The 24,190-nt window shown below is 54.7% G+C and overlaps 1 protein-coding gene across 6 annotated transcripts in view; it reads right to left on the bottom strand.

The window, feature by feature from the left end:
* Window positions 1–10,347: 10,347 nt before the first annotated feature.
* Window positions 10,348–24,190, bottom strand: part of HMCN2 (hemicentin 2) — a 169,802-nt gene continuing 155,959 nt past the window's right edge. For 4 of the 6 annotated variants that reach the window (XM_030818033.1, XM_030818036.1, XM_030818034.1 and 1 more), the window contains 12 exons: window positions 21,348–21,497; window positions 19,124–19,261; window positions 18,907–19,028; window positions 18,049–18,286; window positions 16,611–16,673; window positions 16,367–16,489; window positions 15,495–15,629; window positions 14,294–14,422; window positions 13,454–13,774; window positions 12,580–12,699; window positions 11,521–11,647; window positions 10,348–10,725 (listed from right to left, as the gene is read on the bottom strand). In XM_030818033.1, coding sequence (XP_030673893.1) covers window positions 10,380–10,725; window positions 11,521–11,647; window positions 12,580–12,699; window positions 13,454–13,774; window positions 14,294–14,422; window positions 15,495–15,629; window positions 16,367–16,489; window positions 16,611–16,673; window positions 18,049–18,286; window positions 18,907–19,028; window positions 19,124–19,261; window positions 21,348–21,497 — 2,012 coding nt within the window. In that variant the 3' untranslated portion in view covers window positions 10,348–10,379. Of the gene's footprint in view, window positions 10,726–11,520; window positions 11,648–12,579; window positions 12,700–13,453; window positions 13,775–14,293; window positions 14,423–15,494; window positions 15,630–16,366; window positions 16,490–16,610; window positions 16,674–16,694; window positions 17,203–18,048; window positions 18,287–18,906; window positions 19,029–19,123; window positions 19,262–21,347; window positions 21,498–24,190 lie in introns of those variants that run through there. The other 2 variants (XR_004031451.1, XM_030818037.1) reach the window with 2 other exon arrangements.

Genomic DNA, 24,190 nt, shown 5'->3' with positions numbered 1-24,190 from the left:
CGAAGTGAGCCGGAGCGGGAAGGCCCGGCTTTCATCCCTTAGGCCAGGGCTGATTGCTGGCCTGTCTTCTCAGAGCCTGGCACCTGCCCAGACTCTAGAGGGCACCCAGTAAGCAGTAAGTAAAAGACTGTCTGGCTGCGAACCCACTAGACAGGAGGGAAGGTTGAGGTTCAGAGAGGAGAAGTCTCTTGCTTGTAAAAAGCAGCTGGGAGTTGTGACCCCAGGCCCGCCTTCAAAAGCTTCTCTACATCAGGAATTTCCCAACGTGGTCTGCCGGCTCCAAAGCCCTATTCACTGCAACCACAGCCCCAGTAAAAGAGCAAGTCCTGGGACCCCATCCAAGGCAGTTGCTCCATAGTGAGCACTGACCCCAGGGGGGAGGACTCCCGGTCCTCAGCCGGCTCTGAACCTGGGGGAGGTGGGAGCCCCAAGCCTTGCCCAGCCGCTACCCTGGAGTCAGTTCTCCTTTTAATCACCATCCACTCTCAGCCCCTCTGCCAGCCAGCCCCCACCACCCCCTCAAGCCCATGGCACGCGACAGTAGCTGTGAGTCCTTCTAGAAGGAAAAAAGGATCAAACCAATTCACAAATAAAGCCACAGCTCAGTTCTCTCTTAAGCCCCTCAGTTCTCTGACACCTAAACCTGGGATGTGGCCCTTGATGGCAAAGGGGTCCCTGGTGAGCCACGTGGGGCTGGGTGCGTATGGGTGGCTTGAGGCCCCTTCCAGCTGGGAGGCGGTATCACAACTGGCCCCCCTCGGCCCTCTCACAGGACCAGCTGGGGGTCTCGTGGAGTCTCTGGGCCTTCCACACTAGCAGGAGGCAACTGAGGAACGCCCACAAAATGACATCCTTGCAGCAGTTGTGTGGCCTTGGGGCGGTCACTCCCCACTGCAGCCTGTTTTCTCATTGGTAGGGCTGCCCTGGAAAGAGCAAGCATTCTGTTTTCACCTTCACGACTACCCTGTATGAAGTACCTGTGATTGTTATCTCCATGGTATGGGCAGAAACCTGCCGCACAGAGAGACGGTGTATCTTTCCCAAGGCCACACAGCATGTGAGTGGCAGAGCAGAGCTAGAATCCAGTGTCTGAAACTCTGGCCCAAATCCTCTGCTTTAGCTCCAGCCTGAGCTGAACTGAGGTCACAGTCCCAGGGTCACAGGCTGCTGGGACCTTTACTCTCTGCCACAGAAATGGTTCCAGCCTAAGGGACAGACCCTTCCTAACTCACATGCACCAGTGACGTGAGAGACAGTGAGGTCACAGCTCTCCTGAGAAGAAAACAGGGGCCCAAACTGCCAGCAGCACCCTGCCCCCCACCCCCGCCCTCCTGCCACCGACAGCAAGGTGAGTGGTTGCCCAGAGGCAGAGACCAAGGTGAGGGAGGACTGGCCAGCTTCTGAATGAGCCATATTCTGCCTGGACCCCTCCATCCGCCAGGTGGACCTTTCACCCTGCTCTGGCCCTCACCCTGCAGAGCAGTGCTGAGGGCCAAAGTGGGGCGTGGCCCAAAGGGATTCCCCCACCTGAGGCTGGGGCACCATGGCCTTTGACTTTCATCTTACCCCCTGCCCACACCTAGGTCAGGGGTCCTCCAGGAGCCTTTGCACCTTCTAGGTAAGTGATCTTGGTGGCATTCCTAAAAACAAAGCAGCACCTAGGCCTGAGCAGGTGGAGAAATAAAGGCACTGGGATCTGAGACACTCATACCTTCTTCTTTTTTTTTTTTTTGTAAATTTTTATTTGGAGTCTTGCTCTGTCACACAGGCTGGAGTACAGTGGCACCGTCACTGCAGCCTCCGCCTCCCGGGTTCAAGCGATTCTCCTGCCTCAGCCTCCTGAATAGCTGGGACTACAGGCCCGCCACCACACCAGGCTAATTTTTGTATTTTAAGTAGAGACGAGTTTCACCATGTTGGCCAGGCTGATCTTGAACTCCTGACCTCAGGTGATCGACCCACCTCTGCCTCCCAAAATGCTGGGATTACAGGTGTGAGCCACCTCACCCAAAAACATTCATATCTTCTAAATAGATCAAGTCTGCCCCTTTCTCTCCACCTCCACTTCCTCCACACAGGGCCACCATCTTCTCTTACTCAGACCATTATAATTTCTTACTTAAGTCTCTTTGCTGGTTCCCCCGGTTACCCTAGTTGCCCCTCCAACATTTCCTCCCCAACAGCCAGAGAGGTTTTTGTTAGTTTGTTTGTTTGTTTGTTTGTTTTAAGAGATAGAGTTTCTTGGGGTCACAGGTATGGGTACTCCAGGGCCCAGCTCTGAGGTGACTATTTTATTGGACACCTTGGATGACTGGCCAGGTGGAGGCCTGTGCCTAGGCAAAGGCCTAAGTCTTCCATTCGGTGGAGAGGAAGACTTGGTAGGTTGAGACATCTTTGATAGGTGGTATAAAAGTCCTCAATTTCTTTTTCTTTTTTTGTATTTTTCACTGATATATCTTTAGCTATACATATTTTGGGGGTACGTGTGATATTTTGATCCGTGTATACAATGTGTAATCATCAAATCAGGGTAAGTCTTCAATTTCAGTGGAGGTGCCAAGAGATCCATCATGGTTCAGATGTCTGAGCAATGTTTTATGGATTTGAGTGTGCAAGTTTTGCCTATCTTCCATCAAATTTACTTCTAAGAATTTTAATTTTTTGATGCTATCATAAATGATATTTTTATTTTCCAATTGTTGCTGGCATATAAAATCAATTTTTGTAAATTAGATTCATATTCTGCAACCTTGTTAAATTCACTTATTGACTCTAGTAGGTTTTCGTAAATACCTTAGGATTTTCTAGGTAGACAGCAATGTCGTCTATGAATACAAACAGTTTTACTTTCCCCTTTATTACCTTTGTACCTTTTTTTCTTGCCTTATTGCAATGGTCAGTATCCCCAGTAGAATGTTGAATAGAATTGGTAAAAGTAGTTATCCTTGCCCTGTTCATGATCTTAGGGCAGAGGATTCATTCAGTCTTTCACCATTAAGTGCAATGTTAGCTGTAGGTTTTTCATAGATTTTTTTTTTTGTCAGAAGAAGTTCACTTTTCTTCCTAATTTATTAAAAGATTTTTACATAAATAGGTACTAAATTTTGTCAAATGCTATTTCTACACCTATTGAAATGATCATATGATTTTCTCCTTTATTTTACAAATGTGGTGTGTTACATTGATTGGCTTTCAGGTGTTGAACCAACCTTGCATTCCTGGAAAAAATTATATCTCAATTAAATTGATTTTTAAGAAAAAAAAGAAACAGAAGGGGAATGTTTGAGTTAAAAGAGCTATAAGAGATAAAATCAAGGCTGGGTGTGGTGGCTTATGCCTTTAATCCCACCACTTTGGGAGGCTTAGATGGGCAGATCGCTGAGGCCAGGACTTTGAGACCAGCCTGAGCAACATAGTGAAACCCTGTCTCTAGTCAAAATCCAAAAAATTAGCCAGCTGTCATGGCATATACCTCTAATCCCACCTACTCAGGTGGCTGAAGCGCAAGAATTGCTTGAACCTGGCAAGCAGAGGTTGCAGTGAGCCAAGACAGAGATTGCAGTGAGCCAAGATTACACCACTGCACACTCCAACCTGGGCACGAAATGTGCTGTGTCTCAAAAATTATTAAATTAAATTAAATTAAATAAATCACAATGTTTAGATCTCATTTAGATCCTGGTTTCTTTTAAGTGCAAAAGAAATATTTTTATAAGCAATTGGAAGTTTGAACACTGATGAGATATTCAATAACAGCAAGACAGAGTTATTGATTTTTTAGGTGTAATAATAATGATATTGTAGTTACTTTTCTTTTTTGAGACAAGGTCTCCTCTGTCTCCCAGGCTGAAGTGCAGTGGCATGATGTTGGCTCACTGCAGCCTCTACCTCCTGGGCTCAAGCGATCCTCCCACCTCAGCCTCCTTAGTGTCTGGGACTACAGGCACGTGCTACCACACCTGGCTAATTTTTGTATTTTTAGTGGAGATGGGTTTCATCATGTTGCCCAGGGTGGTCTTGAACTCTTGGCCTCAAGCAATCTGCCTACCTTGACCTCCCAAAGCGCTGGGGTTACAGGCATGATCCACTGCACCCAGCTTGTAGTTATATTTTTATTGAAAGATTTGTAAAGTTTTAGAGCTATATACTGCAATATTAATGAATAAAATGATTTCTGAAACAAGGTTTTGATGATCCCCATGATTCTTAGGATCAAATCTCAATGGCTGTACTTCCTCCTCTGCCCTTACCCACTATAGTGCTGCTACCAGCCTGGCTGTGGTTGTTTCAATGTGTCGTGCCCTTTTTGCCGTGTGGTCTTTCCACACACTGCTCCTTAGTGATGCCTCTCTTATCCTTTTCCTCCCCCACCAGATCAGTTGCTTGTCATAAGCTCTGATACTGGCATAGAGCAGAGGGCTGAGGGCTCCAGCAAGAAAATGGAAGAATGTGAGCGCTCTGGTTCCTGCTCTCTCTCCCCACTGCTCTTATCTTAGCCTGGATGACTGTGACCTCTCACATGCACCTCTGCAGGAGACACCTCACGTATCCTCCTGCCTGTGCTCACCATCCCCTCTGCTCCTTGCTCCACAATGCAGCCAGAGGGCTTTTCTAAGAGTCAGCTCTGACCTTTTTTTTTTTTTGAGATAAGTCTCACTCTGTCGCCCAGGCTGGAGTGCAGTGGCACAATCTCGGCTCACTGCAATCTCTGCCTCCTGGGTTCAAGCAATTATTCTACCTCAGCCTCCAGGATAGCTAGGATTACAAGCGCCCACCACCGCACCTGGCTAATTTTTGTATTTTTAGTGGAGATGGGGTTTCACCATGTTGGCCAAGCTGGTCTCGAACTCAACCTCAGGTGATCCACCCACCTCAGCCTCCCAAAGTGTTGAGATTACAGGCGTGAGCCACTGCGCCTGGCCTCAGCTCTTTTGTGGCCACTTGTCTGAATGGCTACAGGGCAAGCTTAATGGATGTGAGCTCATCAAATGCCTCCAGCCACCTAAAGGCATAGATACAGCCTGTGCACAGAGCCCTGGAGTGGGCTTCCTCCTGCCTCCCTCTCTTGCCTCTGCCACCCAAGGGCTCTGTACCTACTGGGCGTGAAAGGGCCTGGGTGTGTAGAGACTTCAAGGATCTCACCCTGAAACCTCCTCGTGGTTGGCACCAGAAGCCACTTTGCCGCTGCCCAAGCCTGGGCATTGGCCCTAGGAAAAGAGAGTGTCCTCCAGGCCAGACCCTAGGTTGCCAGTCCTCGCCCACAGGAACACAGAGTCCAGTTGTTGGGTTTGTGGAAAACCCACATCAGGGAGTTCAAAGAGCGACCTGCAGGCCTGTTTTCCACCCCGATGGTGCAAACAGACTCGCGGAGGTCAGGTGGCACCAGGGGGCTGGGCGGCTTGGACAGAGCCTTGGCCGATGGCAGCTGGCAGCTAGAAAAAGAGAAGTGACAAACATCCTTCTTGGATGGAAAATACTCTCTGGCTCTGGCTACGGCTTGCTTGGGAGGGGCCTCCTCTGCTCGTAACCATCCTTGGGGGTGGGGTAAGCAGTTGGAGTGTAGGGGAGGAAGGGACTGGGTCAGAATCTGGCTCCAAGGCCTGGTCTGCCTTGGGCTTTCTGTGTGACCTTGGGTAAGTCACTCCTTTCCCCCGCCTCCGCTCCATAGCCTCAAATGGAAAAGGAGGGAAAAGTGGGGAGGCAGGGGGCTGAATGGACACCCTTTTTTGCTCCTCACATGTTCAATTGCCAAGGGCCCTTGTCTTCAGCCTGCCCCTGGCCCTCTCTTTCTTTCCCCTTCCTTGGAAAGTGGAGGCAGGGGAGCCTGGTGGTCAGAGCCCAGGACTCTGGAGTCAGATGGGCCTGGGTTGAGTCCTTCTCTTCCCCTCCAGGCTGTGTGAGATGAGATAAGTGGCTTCCTTCTCTGAGCTCTCCTTCTCTCATTTGTGAAATGGGGACGCTCTTTCTTGGCTCTGGAGCTCCTGGAAGGACTAAATAAACCCAAGTCACCAGGCACAGTGGCTCACACCTGTAATCCCAGCACTTTGGGAGGCCGAGACAGGCGGATCACGAGGTCAGGAGATCGAGACCATCCTGGCTAACACAGTGAAACCCCATCTCTACTAAAAAAAAAAAAAAATTAGCTGGGCGTGGTGGCGGGCGCCTGTAGTCCCAGCTACTCGGGAGGCTGAGGCAGGAGAATGGCGTGAACATGGGAGGCGGAGCTTACAGTGAGCCGAGATCGCGCCACTGCACTCCAGCCTGGGCGACACAGTGAGACTCCGTCTCAAAAACAAAAAACAAACAAACAAAAAATCTCAAGTCTGTAAGACACTGGACAAAGACTTAATAAGTAGTAGTTTTACAAACATGGAAGGCCTGGGTGAGACTGGGAGCGGCCTGCAGGAGACAGCAGGGGTGAGAGAGGACCCTCCCCTCTGTGGGTCTCCACCTCTGCGTCGCCTCCACAAAGTCCCCAGCTCCATAAAAAATTAACAGCCTAGCAAAGAGCAGCGCTCCAGTTCTGACCCGCTGACCCCTGGCGTTGCACAAAGAGGGGTGTTCGGCCCAAGGAAGGCCCTCACAGGTGGACCCTGGACAAATGGGGTACAGGAGGGTCTAGGAAGCCCCTCCCCCACTTCTTCCCGCCACCTCTAATCTCTCCACCCAGCCTGGACTTCCACCATCAGTGATTTCTGTGGTTTAAACCAGAGATCAGCAAACTCTGATCTGAACTTGTTTTTGTCAAGCCTGCGTGCAAACTAAGAATGGCTCTTGCATTTGTAAATGGTTGAAAAATATCAAAAGAAGAATATTTCATGGCACGTGAAAATGATAATGAATTTGAAATGTAAGTGTCCACAAATAAAATTTTATTGGAACACAGCCGTGCCCATCTGTTCATGGGTCCTTCGGGGCTGCTTTTGCGCTGCAATGGCAAAGGTAAGTCATTTTGACAGAGCTTGAATGTCCCGCAAAGCAGAAAGTACTATCTGGCCCCTAACAGAAAAACTTTGCAGACTGGTTTGAAGGAAACCTGCAGGAAGAATCGCCCTGGAGAAGGTTCTATTGGGCTGTTAGGTGGGAATCAAGAGTCCCAGTCTGACCATTAACCAGTCACACCTCAGTCAAGTGACTGGATCATGTTCCCTCCCTGTACCCCCCTTTCTCCATCTGTAAAATGGACACAGTGATTTTTTCTCTGTGTACCCAGAACAGCTCTGTTTAGACAGCCTGATTGTCGTTCACCTCTAGAAGGAACTAACTCAGACAATTTTCCTCATTGCCCAGATGAGAGGGAGGGGACACAGAGGGAGCTGACCATGTCACACTAAGTAGGAGAAACAGGGAGAGAGGAACTCTCTTCTTCAGAACCATATGCAAAAGACAACTTCTCTCTCCCAGAGGCTGTGTCAGGGGCAGCTGGCAACAAAGAGGCCACCCAGGCAGGGGCTGCTGCCAGCCCAGGGAGAAGGGCAGGAACGGGAGGAGAAGGACGAACAGCAGCGTGAGCTTCTGCCAAGCTCCGTTTCACCTACACTCCTCCCGAGACCCAGCACACTGGAGATAGGCCAACACGCAGATATGCAATGACTTTCTTAAAAACCATTTTCGTTGGAGATGGGGTCTCGCTCTCTCACCCAGGCTGGAGTGCAGTGGCCAAATCATAGCTCACTGTAGCCCCAAACTCCTGGGCTCAAGGATCTTCCCTCCTCAGCTTCCCAGGTAGCTGGTACTACAGGCATGCACCACCACACCCAACTATACACGTACTCTTGTATAGGTCACTCATCAAAGCCAAGGTCCTTGTGGTGGCCCAAAGACCTCACAGGATCCACCCCACCCCCTCGACCTTTCTCTCTTCCCTTTCTCCCACCTCATTCATCTCCAGCCTCCCCAGCCTCCTAGCTGAGGGCCCTGACACTTGCTGTCCCCTCTTCTGGAACACCCTCCCCTCTATTGCGATGGCCGTGTAACTTTCTCCTTCACCTTCTTCTGGTCTCTTCTCAGAAGCCACCTGCTCGGTGAGGCCTGCCCTGACCGCCTTTTAAAAACTCCCCCAGGGGCTGGGCACAGTGGCTCACATCTGTAATTCCAGCACTTTGGGAGGCTGAGGCAAGAGAATCACTTGAGGTCAGGAGTTTGAGACCAGCCTGGCCAACATGGTGAAACCCCGTCTCTACTGAAAATATAAAAATTAGTCCAGGCGCGGTGGCTCATGCCTGTAATCCCAGCACTTTGGGAGGCCGAGGCCGGCAAATCACCTGAGGTTGGGAGTTTGAGACCAGCCTGACCAACATGGAGAAACCCCGTTTCTACTAAAAATACAAAATTAGCCGGGCATGGTGGTGCATGCCTGTAATACTAGCTACTCGGGAGGCTGAGGCAGGAGAATGGTGTGAACCCGGGAGGTGGAGCTTAAAGTGAGCCGAGATCGCGCCACTGCTCTCCAGTCTGGGCGACAGGGCCAGACTCCATCTCAAAAAAAAAAAAAGGACTACTTAGGAATTGTTCCATTAAACTTCTGTCCATTCATTCATCCAACAAAGGCCCTTCCTGTAGATAAATTAGATGAATTATTAAGGCCAGGGCCTAGAAACGGCCCTTGCCTTCAATAATCCGTCCCACAGAGTGGGGGGAGTGCTATCAGGAAAAAGATAGCTCAGAAGAGGACTGCAAGTGAAACCCAGGGGCAAGGTGCAAAGGATACAAGATAATAACCAAGCCATAAAGAAGCCCGCTGTAGGAGTCTAGGACTAGAAAGCAACAAGAGTTAGCAGATAAAAATACACTGGGGTAAGCCAGGTGCAGTGGCGCATGCCTGTAATCCCAGCAGTTTGGGAGGCTGAGGTGGGAGGATCCTTTGAGCCAGGAGTTCCAGACCAGACAGAGCAACATAATGAAACCTCATCTCTACAAAACATTTAAAAAATTAGGTCGGGCACGGTGGCTCATGCCTGTAATCCCAGCACTTTGGGAGGCCGAAGTGGGCAAATCATCTGGAGGTCAGGAGTTTGAGACCAGCCTGACCAGCGTGGAGAAACCCCATCTCTACTAAAAATACAAAATTAGCTGGGCATGGTGGCACATGCCTGTAATCCCAGCTACTCGGGAGGCTGAGGCAGGAGAATCACTTGAACCCAGAAGACGGAGGTTGCGGTAAGCCGAGATAGCACCACTGCACTCCAGCCTGGGCAACAAGAGCGAAACTCCAACTCAAAAAAAAAAAAAATTTAGCCAGGTGTGGTGGTGCATGCCTGTGGTCCCAGCTACTCAGGAGGTTGAGGTGGGAGGATTGCTTGAGCCTGGGAGGCAGAGATTGAGGTGAGCAGAGATCACGCCACTGCACTCCAGCCTGGGTGACAGAGTGAGATCCTATCTCAAAATAATAATATCACATTGGTATTTTCCTAACGGAGTAGATATTGTTTTTGCCACAAAAATAAGTATATACAAGATGATGGGTATGTTTTATTTTTTTTCAAACCCACACAAAATCCAAATGGATATGTTCATTGGTTTGACTGTAGTAACCATTTCATTATGTGTATCAAAGCATCATGTTGTATGACTTACATATACACAAAACATTAATAGTTAATATAAAGGCCAGGCATGGTGGCATGTGCCTGTAGTTTCAGCTGCCCTGGAGGCTGAGGCGGGAGGATCGCGAGGCCAGGAGGTCGAGGCTGCAGTGAGCCACGATCATGTCATTTGCAACTCCAGCTTGGGCGACAGGACAAGACCCTGCCTCTAAAAAGTAAGAATTATTTTTTTGCCACTGGCTGTTGCTGTCTGTGCAACACATTTACTCCTCATTTAATTGCCCCCGCAGCCCTATGGGGGAAGGGAATGCCCTATTGCAATATTTTATGGATTAGGAAACTGAGGCCGGGAGGTGCCTGAGGCGCCCTACTCCTAAGGCTGGTAGACTCAAACTGCAGTGCTCCTGGATCAGAACAGAAGGCGTGGTCTCCTTCCCAGACCAAAGCCTTCCCTACAAAGCAAAATAATTAGACAAAGAAACCAAGTTGGTTAAAAAAACAATCTTTACCAATCTTTTTATATTGCAACAGGGTTCAGAATGACACCGCCAGGTGTGGCCGGGCGACAGCCGCTGCCACCCCCAACGCGGGGTCTGCCCCTTCTCCCGTGCGTCCAGGTGCCCCGTGTCCTGGCGTGACCCCCGAGGAAGGGGTCGAGGAGAAGCTTGGTCCACGCCACCTGCTGTGGCAAGCGGAGCGTCATCGTCTCCCGCCCCGTGCGTCAGCGAGACCTTGGGTCAACACGACCCTGCGCACAGCCTTGACCCCCCCGACAGCGAGGACCTGACCTCACAGAGGGAGGCGTCCAGGGCGGCCGCCAATGCCCTCTCCCGTTTAGTAGGGGTAGGGGGACACGGCGATGAGCAGGACGAAGACGCTTTGGTGGCGCGGCGCCGCGGCGCGCACAGTGAGCCGGTAGAGGCCGGCGCGGGTGAGCGCGCGACGGGTGTAGACCGCGCCGAGTCCCCCGCCCAGCGGACGCAGCGCGAAGGGGCTGCGGGGGTCGGGCTCCAGCACGCTGAGCTCGGTGCGGTTGGCGGGGACGCCGGCCTCGGAGAAGGCGGCGAGGCGGGCCACGTCGTGGTGGGCGCGCACGCCCAGGGGCAGCGGCAGCAACCGGTACTGCAGCGTAGAGGGGCTGCCCGTGCCGCAGTCCCGAGAGCAGCGCCGGAAGCACGTCCTGCGGGCGGCACAGACACACGGACAGGCGGACTCGGGGGTGCGGTCGGAGCGTGGCCCATCCGCGCAACTCAGACCTCCCTGCCAGCCCCTGCAGTTCCGCCCACGCGCTGCCCGTCCTTCTCCCGCAGAGCCCCACCCGCCTTCTCTGCAGGCGCCCACGCTAGCCCGTTTTAGAGATCAACAAACTGAAGCCCAGAGAAGCCAGAGGCGTGCCCTTTCACGGTCCCTCCAGCGGACTTTCCAGATCCATGCCCCAGGGAAGCCCAGCAGACACAGGGGAGCGATGTGCCCCTGGGCCCAGTCACCCAGTCTGGATTTGCCCTGCGGGGGCGGGGTTGGAGGTGGAGACTGCGCTTAGCCTTGCCTGGGGCATCCGCTTCCAACCCCAGCCTAGGTTTCCAGTTGTTAAGGCCCGGGACAGGTCACCCGCCGCGAGAAACCTTTCCAGGGCAGCAGCTGCCACCCCTAAGGTCCCCATGTCTCCGTGCGTCTTGATGAGTGTCCGTGGCCGCTGTGAGTGGAGTGGGGGAGATGGGTTTGGTGCTGGCGTGTCTGAGTTTTGTCCTGGGGTTGTGTGTGGGTCTGCACGGTGTTCCTGTGTCTGGGGTTTGGTGTGTGTGCTCCTGTGTCCCCGTTCTCTCCCACTCTGGCCTCTCCCTGCCCCCAGGGCTCCGTGCGCTCCTGCCTGCATCACTTATGTGGGGAGTGACAATGACAGGGCCATTCTGCATCCCGAGTGACTGAAAAATGTGCTTTTCCTGAGGGCACGAGGCCCTGCCAATTCAGCCCTTACCCAGGGCTGGGGCCCTGCCGGTAGGTGGCAGGACAGGGTGTGTCCACACACTGGTAGCTGCCCCGGGTGTTGAAGCACATCTGGCCGGGTCCACACTCGATGCTGTCCTCCTTGCACTCGTTGATGTCTGGATGGGGAAGTTGGTGAAGCGGGGGAGGGAGATGAAAAGATGGAGCAAAGGAGAAAGGGGGAGTGCGTGGGGAGAAGTACCTTTGGGGGACCAGTGAGGTGAGCAGCCCTTCTCCCTTTGTCCCCAGCCAGTCTGACCCGTGACCACCCAGCTGGAGGCCTGCAGCACCTTCTCATCTCCCTGGGGGGGCCAGGGCTTTCCAGGGCGTGTAGGTGGGCACTGTGGGGGCCTCCTGACCAAGTGCTGGGTAGGAGGGCCTGGGAGAGATGGGGCTTTCCCTAGGTGGCTGCTTTGCCCAAAGACCCAGAGTGCCCACTGCCCATGGACAGAGCCCCTGATCCTGTCTTCCTCAGTGGAAGCCCCACCCTTCTCAGAGGATGTTCGGTGACCTCCATGGCAGCGTGAGGGACAGAGACAGGCAGGGCAGGCATGGTTCCTGTGGAGGAAGCAGCATGACTGGCCCCAGCCCCGTTTGTGCACACCAGGGAAACGGTGCCCGGTTTGGGAGTTAGAGGCACTTACTATACCAGCAGCAGCAGCTGTGCGGCTCTGTGCTCAATCTCCACAGCTCTCAGCCCAGCTATCTGAGGGGGGACTGTGTGAGCCCCATTTAACCAGGAGGCCAGAGGCTTAGAGAGGTGAAGTGAGTTTCCCAGGGACACACAGCAGAGCTAGGATTGGCCTTGCGGAGCTGCTTTCAGAGCCTGCCCACGTAATCTCAGAGCTCCTGTTCAGAGGACGGGCCCTGGCATGGCTGTGGGAGCCTGGGGTGTTCACGGAACCCCTCTGAGCCTGCCTTCCTGCCCCACATCACAGGATAGTTGTGAAGGGGCTGGAGTGAACGGAGTAGGTGAGATGCCACATGTCCCATCCCACGCTGCCTGCCCTAGCCCCAAGGGTGTTTGGGCGGTGGCCTGAGCCCGGCTCACCCTGGCAGTTCTTCCCACTGGGGAGCAGGCGGTAGCCGGTGGGGCACAGGCACTGGTAGCTGCCCTCGGTGTTGCGGCAGGCGTGCTGACACAGGTTCCTCACCTGGCACTCGTCGAGGTCTGGCTCGGGCATGGGGGTGGGGCAGGTAGGGGACGGGGGCAGAGAGACACACTGAGCCACAGACACCGATGTGGCCACACACCTGCCGTCTGGGCTCTGAAGCGGCCCTGCTCCTTCTCCCTGTCCTGCCCCTCCCAGCCTAGGTTTGGGGTTGGGGGAGTCCCTGGGCTTGGTGAGAGGGAGGAGCCCCACCTTACCTACCCCGGGCTCACCAAGGCATAGAAGGAGCAAGCAGCACCACCCCACAGACGCCTCCGTCCAGGCAGGAATGCCGAGGCGTCAGCCCTAGGGCAGGCCACCTCCTCTTTGTCCCTCTCTGCAGGGTCCAGGGGCCGTCCCCCACCCCCACCACCCAGCAGTCCCTTGTCACATTCTCATGTCTACCTGGAACATTCTCTTTCACCCCTGAAAATCTCCCTCCCTGACTGCTTTCCCTCTGAGTGCTAAGAGGAGTGTTTCTCAAAGGGGGTTCTCAGGACCACTTGCCTAGGATGCCCTCCCTCTGGGCAAAGTGTCCTGAAGTCAAATGGTTTAAAAAATAGTCCACCCCATCTTGGAAGTCCCCTGCCCAGTAGCACAGCCAAGGCTCCGAGACACCCTGCATTGGTGAAGCCACCATCCACCACACCACCCGCCTCACTTGCCAGGAAGGTCTGGGTTTCTGAACTCGGTGGGGGGCACCTGTACACCCACCCTAGGGGCCCAAGAGCCCATAATGGCAGTGTCCCGTGGATGGTCAGGGCCTGGCCTTACCCGTGCAGACTCCGTTCTGCCTGATGAAACCAGGAGGGCACCAGGCCCGGCCCACGCTGCTCAGGGCCACAGGACCCGGCCGGAGAGAGACCCAGGCATGGTAGGAGCCACCGGGGATCGAGGCCCGGGGCCGCAGCCAGGGCAATAGAGGGCCTCGGTGGCTGACGGTGGTCACATTTTGTCCATTCCGCTCCAGTGAGGTGCAGGCCTTGCCGTCACGAAGGAGGGTCTGGCCTGGGGGGCACAGGCAGCGGTAGCTGCCCTGGAGGTTGTGGCACTGGTAGGCGCAGGCCTTGGGCAGCTGCAGGCACTCATTGACATCTGCAGAGGGGTGGAGTCAGGCGTGTGCACAGACAGGTGGCCCAGGGCCCCCTGCAGCCTGCAGCCATTGCCTGGCCCTGCCTTCTCTTTTGTCGGCACTCCCTAGAATCCAGTCACTCCCACGCTGCATGCGAGCCACACTGCATCCTCCTCTCCTGGACCAACCCCAGCCTCCTCTCTGATTCCACCTAAGGCTACCAGAGGCTCAGCCTCCCCAGCTCTCAGCATCATCCCAGACTCCAGCTCCCCCTCAGCCCTTCAGTGCCCCAGTTAGATCCATTCCCTCTCCTAAGCCTCTTTGAGATACACTCACTTGCCTCCACAGTCCTCCCACTCTTGAAATTCCCCGTAAGATGACCCCATAGGGTCAGGCTGAGGCTTTGGTGCACAGGCAGGCACCCAGTGAGTGCAAAGTGTCGGCTGCTGTTTGGTTATTCTCAGAACTCACCAGCACTGGCGCCTTAGACACTCTCAGCCCCTGAGCTGGGGGTGCCGGCCAGAGGGTGGGTGTCCCCGTACCTAGGCAGGGCAGGCTGGGGCCCTGCATCCGGTAACCCCTGGGGCAGCTGCAGCGGTGACCGCCTGGGGTATTCTCGCAGAGCTGGTTGTAGTGACAGTCGTCCAACCCCTCCAGGCATTCGTCCACATCTGGGAGGCAGAGGCATGGTCGGCGGGGGGAAGACTAGCCCAGAGCCCCTCCCCCAAGGGACGGACCATCCCCCTCCATATCTGGGCCTCCCTGTCCCCTTCTCCAGTTTCAGTGCCACCAGGCTGCATGGCAGCCCTCGTAGCACCTCCCCCAGTTATACCAGGTTGGAGGTCAACAGGGTTCCAGGTCCCAAAGAAAGGAAGGGGCTGAAAGGGTGGGTTTTGTGGGCGGAGTCCTGGGTTCCGCTGAGCTCTCCATATTCTAACCCTTGGGCAAGGAACTCTCCCTCTCTGAGCCTCAGTTTCCTTATCCATAAAGAGGGTAAAGATGTGACCTCTTCATGGGGTCGTGGTGAGGAGGGGAGCCTGGTATGTGGGAAGAGCTAAGAAAGTGGTGAGAAAGGAGGAAAGGGGGCAGGAAGGGCGGCAGGCAGGAGAGCCCAGTGAGTTTTCGGGCACTCTAAGGGCCCTGGGGGCCACAGAGTTGCGATGGCGATGGCTGATCCTCTGGGGTCAGGCTCCACCGTGCTTCCCTCTCCACCGTACAGTCTCTCAGAGGAGCCGGGTGCACCCACGGTCCTGCAGCCATAGACTGCTAGAACAGGAAGGACCATTGAGGTCACCTGTCCAGGGGTGGCACCTAGGTTTTATCTCAAAGGCTGACTGCACCTGCTCCATGGTGGCTGCAGAGGCTGTTGGGTCAAGAAGGATTCAGAAGTGGTCTCTAGCTGGGGCTTGATTCATGCGGGGGAACAGAACGGATGGCAGCAGAGGGAGCATGTGTTTGCCATCCCTGACCCAGCTCCCTCTTTATCAAGCAGACAAGACACTGAGGTCCAGAAAGAAAACACCCCTATCAAAGAAGGTGCCAGCTGCCAGGAGCCAGGGGAGGGCTCAGACCTCCAGAGCCTGGCTCAGGCTTTGTCCCCAGCCTTGCTGTGCTCCTTCTGCCAAAAGTCTCAGTCTTCCTGGAAGCCCAGAGCCCAGTGACACACAGCCCCCTATCAGCTGATCCCTGGCAACCTCTGGGTTTCCAGGAGTATGGACAGGCCGCATGCTGTGCCCCCGTCACCTTCACAGCCGGCCCCATCAGCAGCCACCCGGAAGCCAGGCCCACAGTCAGGGAGGCAGTGGTAGGACCCGAGCAGGTTCACACAGCGCTGCCCCTCTCGGCAAAGGTGAGCATCCCACACACACTCGTCCACATCTGGGGGCAGATCAGGGCAGATGGCCGTGTGAACATGATCCCCAGGCCTGCCTCGCCACCTAACCCTGGCCCAGCCTATCCACAGAGGCTTCGTCCACAGGCCCAGGAGCCACTGGCAAGAAGGTCCCCACCCCTTCTGCTAGCTCTTCCCATTGTCCTGCTCCCTACCCCAGAACACAGGGCCCACTCCAAGGGACCCGAGAGCTTGGGCCTGCAGCTTCCAATGCAAGGCTGCAGAGAACGTCCCCTTGGGCGCCCGGCTTGGAGCCCAGCAGAGACTTGGCACCAGGCCCTCCTGGTGGGAGTGCAGGGATGCAGATTGGGGGTCAGCATCAGCACCATCACCTGAGGTCAGATTTGTCATCCAGCAACATTGCTGAGGGGGACAATTCACTTGCCAGTCTCAGTCAATTGGAAATTATGCTGAGTGTTGGGAAAGCTTCTGAGGCCTGTTCAGGTTCAGAATGCTGTAAGCATGTGATAACCGCCCGTATGTCTCTGGGGCTGCCCATCACCCCCTGATACCTGGGCCTCACTCATCTGCAGCTCCCATAGCAGGAAGGAGCCTGGTGGGGACATAGCATTGGGACCCCCAGGCTGACATCAAACACCCTCAAGAATTGGCCATCCCTGCAGGTCTGTGTCCCCAGCCAGGGTCCTGGCCCTGGGGACCCTTCCGCACACCTGGGTCAGGCCTGAGGAGCACGTCTCCTCCCTCCTCCCAGCGACTCCCTCACCTCTGCAGTTCCTGTCATCCCAGGCCAGGGCGAAGCCAGTCGGGCAGGCGCAGGAGAAGTGGCCGGGTGCGTTAAGGCAGGCATGGGAGCAGGGGCTGGGGCCTCCCGAGCACTCGTCCCTGTCTGGGGCAGGAAGGGGTCTGGTGGTCTCCGCTCCCAGGCCCTCCTGCCAGCTGGCTGGGAGAAGCCATCCATCCCAGGCTGAGAGGCCTCCCACATCCATGCCAGGGTTGGGGGCGCTCACCCACACAAAACGCTCCCTGGGAGTCCAGCTCAAAGCCCTCGGGGCAGCCGACCTCGTTCTCCGCTGCAAGGCAAAGAGGACAGACTCTAAGGACATGAGGGTGTCCTCTCCCAAGGCTGCCCTGGCCGTAGCCCAGGCTTGCAGCTCCCCCACTGCCAGCTTAGCCAGGCAGAGCCAAGACGGTGCCAGAGAGTCAGCGAGCCCATTTCCTGCCCAGGCCTGTTGGAGGCGATGACTGCAGGGCACGCCCAGTCAAGGAAATGTGTCCTGAAGGGCTCCCAGTGGGGCTGGGCAGTGAGTCAGGCAGCCCCAGGAAAACCATTCAGATAAAACGCAGGAGGTCAGCACATGCAGAACGGCTCTCGTGAGACCACGGCAGCAATGCACAGAGAGCGTGCTCCTCTCCAGGGGCAGAGGAGAGCGTCGGACGGGCAGCAAAGACAAAGGCAGGGGAGGGGTGAGCTGGGTTCTGGAGGCGGGAAGGACACAAGGCAGTCTAAATCAGGGGTGTCCTATCTTTTGGCTTCTGTGGGCCATGCTGGAAGAAGAAGAATTGCCTTGGGTCACACATAAAATACGGATAGCTGATGAGCTAAAAAAAAAAAAAAAAAATCACAAAAAAATCTCATAATGTTTAAGAAAGTTTATAAATTTGTGTTGGGCCGTATTCAAAGCTGTTCTGGGTGGCATGCGGCCTGTGGGCCACGGGTTGGACAAGCTTGGTCCAAATAATTGTAGGGACAGCCACCCTTGATGAGGCAGCCACTAGGTGCCAGGCTAGGGTTTTAGAGACAACATCTGTACGGTGACACCCTGCAAGGCAGGCGATTCCTGCCCGCTGTACAGATGGGAACACTGAAGCTCCGGGAGGACCAGGACATTGCCTCCAAGGTCCCACAGCCAGAAAGTGGTGCACCTGGGATTTGAACTGGGGTCTGCCTGACCTCAAAGCGGTGCTCTTATCACTGTCTCTCATTCAATGTTCATAACACTCTGGGACCTCAAATAATGTGAGCATGTGTATCTTTAGCATTCACTGGGTAAACAGCATGTTCCTGTGGGTCTCTAGGGTTCCAACAGTGGTTTCTGGCTCCCTGGGTGGGGCCTCGGTGCAGGTGCCCTCGGGAGAAGAGGGTTGGGTGACTCAATTCCTTAACATCAGCCTGGGGTGCCTGGACCTTCACCTTGGGGCCTGGGGAAAGGATCCAGAGGTTGGAACAAGGGTGGCTTAGAGAGCTGTGTCCCTGTGAGGAGGGTGGGTGGATGGATGGGAGTGGGGACAGGCCAGGTGAGCAGGCCAGGTGGGCCGTCTCAGTCTGAAGTCTGGCCCATGGTCAGTGGATGTTAGGGGCAGGGGTGGATTCCAGCCACGTGCATTTGGGCCCCTGGCAGGTTTTAGCTGGGGCAGTGGGGGTGGGACAAAGCAGAGGGGCCTCACCCGCCTGCAGGGCTGTAGTGAGCTGGAAGCGCAGGGCCTCGGCCTCTGGGTCGAAGGCCGAGCTGATAGCTGAGGCCCGCAGGTGCTGCACCAGCTGGGGCTGGGGGCCCCGGGCCGCGTTGTACTGGATGCTGTGGTTGCAGCGCAGGAACGAGGGGAGGCTGCCCTGGAAGAAGCGCTGTGTGGAGCCCACAAACAGCTGGCCAGGCCCTGTTTGCACGTAGTGCTCCTCAAAGTCCTGCAGGATGAAGAGGAGGGGAGGAGGAGGAGGGGTGGGGGAGAGGGAGAAAGGGGTCAGGGTTGGAAGGGGAGGAGGAAAATGCTGAGATTTCAACTCCCAAGCAGCCTGAGACCCTTACCCCAACTCAGGGTCTTGAGGAGGCTTGGGAGAAGATGGGGTGAGCCTTGGGAAGAGATGGGGTGAGCCTTGGGAGGAGATGGGGTGAGCCTTGGGAGGAGATGGGGTGAGCCTTGGGAGGAGATGGGGTGAGCCTTGGGAGGAGATGGGGTGAGCCTTGGGAAGAGATGGGGTGAGCCTTGGGAGGAGATGGGTGAGCCTCCTAGAACCTCTTCTAACAGCTGGGCTGCTCTGGGCAGCTCACCTCTCTTCAGGACTCGCGCTTTTGAACAAGAATACTCTGATCTGAAGTCGCATGGCTCAGAGCATCCCTTCAAGGGCTTGAACTTGAGCCTGTTACAACTGCTCATCCTACCCTAAGTCCAAGGCCAGACTGTGACCCAGCCCTGCAGCGGTGTCAGGAGGGAGAGTGGGCCTGGCTGCTCAGGGGTGATTGAGAGCCGGGCACCTCCGTCTCTCTCACCCACCCTGTCTGCACACCCCAGGACTTGACCCCCAACCTGCACTTGAAGATCTGCATCAGCCAGGCTCTCAGGGACAACGCCATTGACCACCACGTCGAGGAGCAGGAGGCCATCAGGATCCAGGCCCCGGGCCACTTGGGTCATCGTGAGCAGCTCCCCTGCAAACCATCCCCACCCAGCCCAGAGTCACCAAGGGAGGTCCTGGGCGCAGGCTTCAGTCCTGCCTGGCCCACCTGGGGGAGGCCCCGCTTACCTGTAGCAAACTCCATGTGTGACTCCTGCCGGAACCTGCCCCCGGTCAGGGAGTGGCCATTCAGGGCTTCCCCACTCTCTCTGGCCAGGGCCCAGTAGATGGGGGCGATGGTGACCACGAGCACCCGCATCAGAGGCCCTGGGTGGGGCAGGGCGTAGAGGCCAGGTTAGAGCTGATCCTCAGGGCAGCCACTCTCCTGTTCAAGGTCCCGTCATGGCTCCCCACTGCCCCCAGGAGAGCTCAGCCCCTTCCCTTGCTGCCCATACTCAGCCTTGTGACTGCCATGCCAATTATTTAACCAGAATCCGGGACCTGGTGGAGGCAAATAATCTACTTCCTGGAGTAACTGTGAAATTAATAAATTTATACAAGGAAATGCTAGGCAACATAGTGAGACTGTCTCTACAAAAAATAAAAATATTAAGGACAGGCTGGGTACAGTGGCTCACGCCTGTAATCCCAGCACTTCGGGAGGCCAAGGCGGGCGGATCACGAGGTCAGGAGATCGAGACCTTCCTGGCTAACACGGTGAAACCCCGTCTCTACTAAAAATACAAAAAAAAAAAATTAGCCTGGTGTGGTGGCAGGCGACTGTAGTTCCAGCTATGCGGGAGGCTGAGGCAGGAGAGTGGTGTGAACCTGGGAGGCGGAGCTTGCAGTGAGCTGAGATTGCGCCACTGCACTCCAGCCTGGGTGACAGAGTGAGACTCCGTCTCAAAAAAAAAAAAAAAAAAAAAAATGTATATATATATATATATATATATATATATGGACCTAAGCCAGGTGTGGTGGCATACGCCTGATAGTCCTAGCTACTGGGGAGGCTAAGGTAGGAGGATCGCTTGAGCCTGGGAGGCTGAGGCTGCAGTGAGCTGTGATTGCATCACTTGCACTCCAGCCTGGGCAACAAAGCGAGAAGCAGTCTCAAAAAGAAAAAAAAAAGAAGAAATAAATGCATGTACCTTGCTGACATTTAACTTAGTTCAACAAATACCGATTGAGGGCCCCTGGGTCACCACGGAGCCAGGGACTCCACAGACTGTCATTACATATTTGCTGAGTTGAAGTGAACCAACTTTTCTAACTTGCAGATCCCTTCTGGACGAGCCCCGGTTTGTTCCAACCCATTTGAAAAAAGAACCAAAAAATGGCCCTGGACGTGGATTCTCAGATCTTCTTCACGTGATGCCCCACCCTCCACGCAGGGCCAGGTGGGGCCACGGACTGGGCAAGGGGAATACACCTGCTCCCCACTTGCTCCGAGTCAGGGACGGTGCCAGCTTTGCAAGGTTCACAGGAGCCGGCCAGGCCCCTGTGCATGGGCACCACCTTCTCAGCCTCTCTGTGCGTCTGTTTCATGGAACAGAGCCTGGCCCGCGGGCTTGGGGCCAGATGCTTTTCCAGGCCTCGCACTCCTGCAGCTGGAATAAGCAGCCATGTCTGGGCGGCGTCTCGCTTCATCTGCTGTCTGCTGACAGCCAGCTCAGAGTGACTTCCCCAGCAAAATCCCCTGACCCCACACTGCTCATGCAGGACCATGGCCAAGGGCAGCTTCAGAGGAGCTACTTTTAGTGAAGACCCCATGAACACTGCCCCTCCTGGACCCCCACGAGGGGCCAGGGATTCCTTGGGAAGGGAGAGACAGTGACATCCACTGTCACAAGCTCTGCAGGTCTCTCAGAGCATTCATCGCTCACACACCGTACATGAGAGCTCTGTGTGCAGATGACTCTTCTTAGCTCTTCTTAGTCCTCTAGGTTTTCTAGGCAATTCAATTCTCCATGTTTCCCGCTTCCCGTCACCTCCAGCCTGCACCCCTCACTCATGACTGGAGATCCCTCCACTTCCATCAGCCCAAGCCTTAACTTAAATGGGGAAAAGCCTCAGGGAGCCATCGGTGGCTTGGGAAACCACAATCCGAGTGCCCGCACCCCCAGAACACCGACCGTTTCGCACACTCTTGGTCTGACTGTAAATGCAGTTCCTTTGTTTTTGGGAGGTTGTGAGGGGGACAGGAAGTTGCCTGCACCTAAGTCCACTGAGCTTTGCTTTGCTTTGGCCTGCACTCAGCTTTGAGAGGTGGTCAGATGTGCTCTGGTCATCAGGCCCTGAGCAAGTCTCGGGGCACAGGCTCTGCCCCTCCTCGGTCCAGCATGTTCTGGAGGATCCTCGCTGGGGCTGGGACAATGGCCCAGAGGCAGGTGATGCTCTGCCTTCTACTCACCCACGTTTGCTGGGACATGGCGGATACTGCTGTGGATGCTGCTGACCCCGGAGTGCGCCTCCTGCATCACGCTGGTGTTGAGTGTGGCCACGCCAAATTTCCGGCCATTGATCACCCCAATCATGCTGCCCCAGCTCCCCTGGGGCTCCCCTGTAAGGAAGGGAAAGAACTACAGTGCTACTGACTATACACCCCGGGCCCACAGCACAAGCAGGCTGTCATTCCCATTTCATGAAGGAGTAAATGGAGGCTCGGAGAGTTCACCTCCACTTGTCCAAGGACACACAGCTAAGGGGTCACAGACTAACGCCCAGGGGATCTTGGCTCTAAAAGGGAAGGGAGGCTGTTAGGAGGAACCTTGGGCTGGGGGTGGAGCTGGCTTCTAATTCTGGCTCTGCCATTCCTTAAAACCTGGCCTCGTCAGGCCCCCAAGCCACACCTGAGTTGGCTCACCTGTAAAATGAGGAGGTGGGACCACAAACTCACAGAAGACCTGTGGGTCTCTGAAATGCCAGGAGCCCACGATGGCATGGCTGGCACACTGAAGGAGCCAGGGCACCGAGCCAGAGCCGGATGCCATCATCTGAACAGCCCCATTCCATCAGTGCTGCTGGCTCCGGCTGCCCTGCAGCTGGCCTGGCTGGGTGGGCTGGCTTCCGAGCGGCCGCCCGCCAGGCCGTCTGTGAGCAGATGCTCTTTAGTGCTAATCAAACGGATGGTGCAGGCACAGGGGGGGTGCTTCCTCTGACTAATGGGCCAGCTGTCTTGTTTAGGCAGATGGCATTCCAGGGGGCGAGAGACAGAAGTTAGCCTGCCTCTCCACTCACCAGCTCTCAGGGGAAATTAACAACAAATTGCCCATGATCTGTCAAAAAATAACATAAAACACTCAAGTGCTAGGATCCTAAATGGATGAATCAAGGGGCTGGTTAATTTGGGTTCTAGGAAGCAGGGCCATTTCCTGCAGCCCAGAGCTGGGGTTTGATGAGATTTGAAGCCCATCTAGGATGTTTCTCATCAGTATCTGATGCTCTGGAGCCTATGGGTGGGACAGGAGAAGGGCCGTGAACCTATCCCTGGCCTTTTAATAGGGGGGTGAGGAAGGTATCGGGAGCTGCAGACCAAGAAGGCTGGAGTGTGACCCGGGCAGCTTTGGAAGGGGACAGGAAATGGAACCCAGGCACGGCAAGCCACCGCCAGCTCTCTCAGACATGGAGTGACATAGCAGCCTCTTGTCCCCCTACAAGGCCAGGATTGGGACCTGCCAGGCTGATGGGGAAGGAGGAGAAGCAGGTTTTCAGGAGGGAAAACAGGTTTATAGTTAGAAGCTCCCAAACCCTGAACTCCCTTCACCCACCAGTGCCCCTTAAGAAAATCATCCCACAGAAATCCTCAGGGCCACACATAAAGATGCACAGCACGGTGTGGTTTTGGGGAATGGAAACTAGCAAAATAAACGATGTTGCTCATTTGACAAAGCCGAAAGGAATGAAGATAAAAAACGTTCCCATGGAATGATACGAAGCCAATAAAAAAGCTGTGGACTGATGTGTATCATAATGGGATGTCTTCCAAGATAGAGGAAGTAAAAATGGCAGGTTATAGAGGGTGTAAATTTGACATTTGTAAAAAGGAAAGTGTATCTCTTCTATCCAGAGAAAACAGTGTGGAAGAATGTATCTCCCCAAATAATTGCTTAAGCTACTTTGGGTCACTGAATTATGGGAGAGAATTACCTTTTTCTTCATAGATTTCTATAGTATCTGGCCTTTCTACAATTAACATATATAAAGGAAGAATATTTGTTTCTATTAAAAAAAATAAGGAGGCTGGGTTATGGATTGAATGGTACCACCCCACCCAAAATTCATATGTTGAAGTCCTAACCCCCAGGACTTCAGAATGTGACCCTATTTGAAGACAGGGTCTTTATAGGGTAAGTCAAGTTAGAATGAGGTCATTAGAGCAGGCCTAATCCAACATGACTGTGTCCTTATAAATAGGGAAGCGTAGACACACACAGGGAAGATGAAGGCAGAGTTGGGGGTGATGTCTCGACAAGCCACAGAATGCCGAGGACCACCAAGACGACCCTGGGAGAGAGGCCCAGACCAGATCCTCCCCACAGTGCTCAGAAGGAACCAGGGCTGCTGACAGTGTGATCCTGGATTTCCAGCCTCCAGAACTATGAGACAATCAGTGTGGCTTAAGCCTCCAGCTTGTGTTTTTTGTTTTTTTTTTACCAGTAGCCCTAGAGAACAAATACAAAGGCCAAGTGCATAGCTCTGTGGTTTGGACTGGGGCCTGCCAACAGAAGGTAAGAAGTGGGAAGGGCCAGGCGAGGTGGCTCACACCTGTAATCCCAGCACTTTGGGAGGCCGAGATGGGCGGATCACGAGGTCAGGAGATCGACACCATCCTGGCTAACGCGGTGAAACCCCGTCTCTACTAAAAATACAAAAACTAGCCAGGCGTGGTGGTGGGCGCCTGTAGTCCCAGCTACTCGGGAGGCTGAGGCAGGAGAATGGCGTGAACCCGGGAGGCAGAGCTTGCAGTGAACTGAGATTATGCCACTGCACCACTCCAGCCCAGGCAACAAGAGCGAGAGACTCCGTCTCAAAAAAAAAAAAAAAAAAAAAAAGAAGTGGGACGAAGCCCTGAAATAGACGGGGTTCTGCTTAGATCCAAGGCTAACTCTGAGACTGCATCTCTGGCTGGGGGGGTCAGAGAACCACTGAACTTTCAGAGCTGCATAGGTTGGTACCCTGCCCCGGCCTGCGGGAGACAATGACAGCAAGGGCCAGAAAGGGTCCCACATTTGGTTGGCAGTGGGTTTCACGTGG

The sequence above is a fragment of the Nomascus leucogenys genome, chromosome 8 (genome assembly GCF_006542625.1).
Source record: "Nomascus leucogenys isolate Asia chromosome 8, Asia_NLE_v1, whole genome shotgun sequence".
In the NCBI taxonomy this organism is placed as follows: Eukaryota; Metazoa; Chordata; class Mammalia; order Primates; family Hylobatidae; genus Nomascus; species Nomascus leucogenys.
The sequence above is the reverse complement of the archived record's forward strand: the minus strand, read 5'-3'. Positions and strand labels throughout refer to the sequence as shown.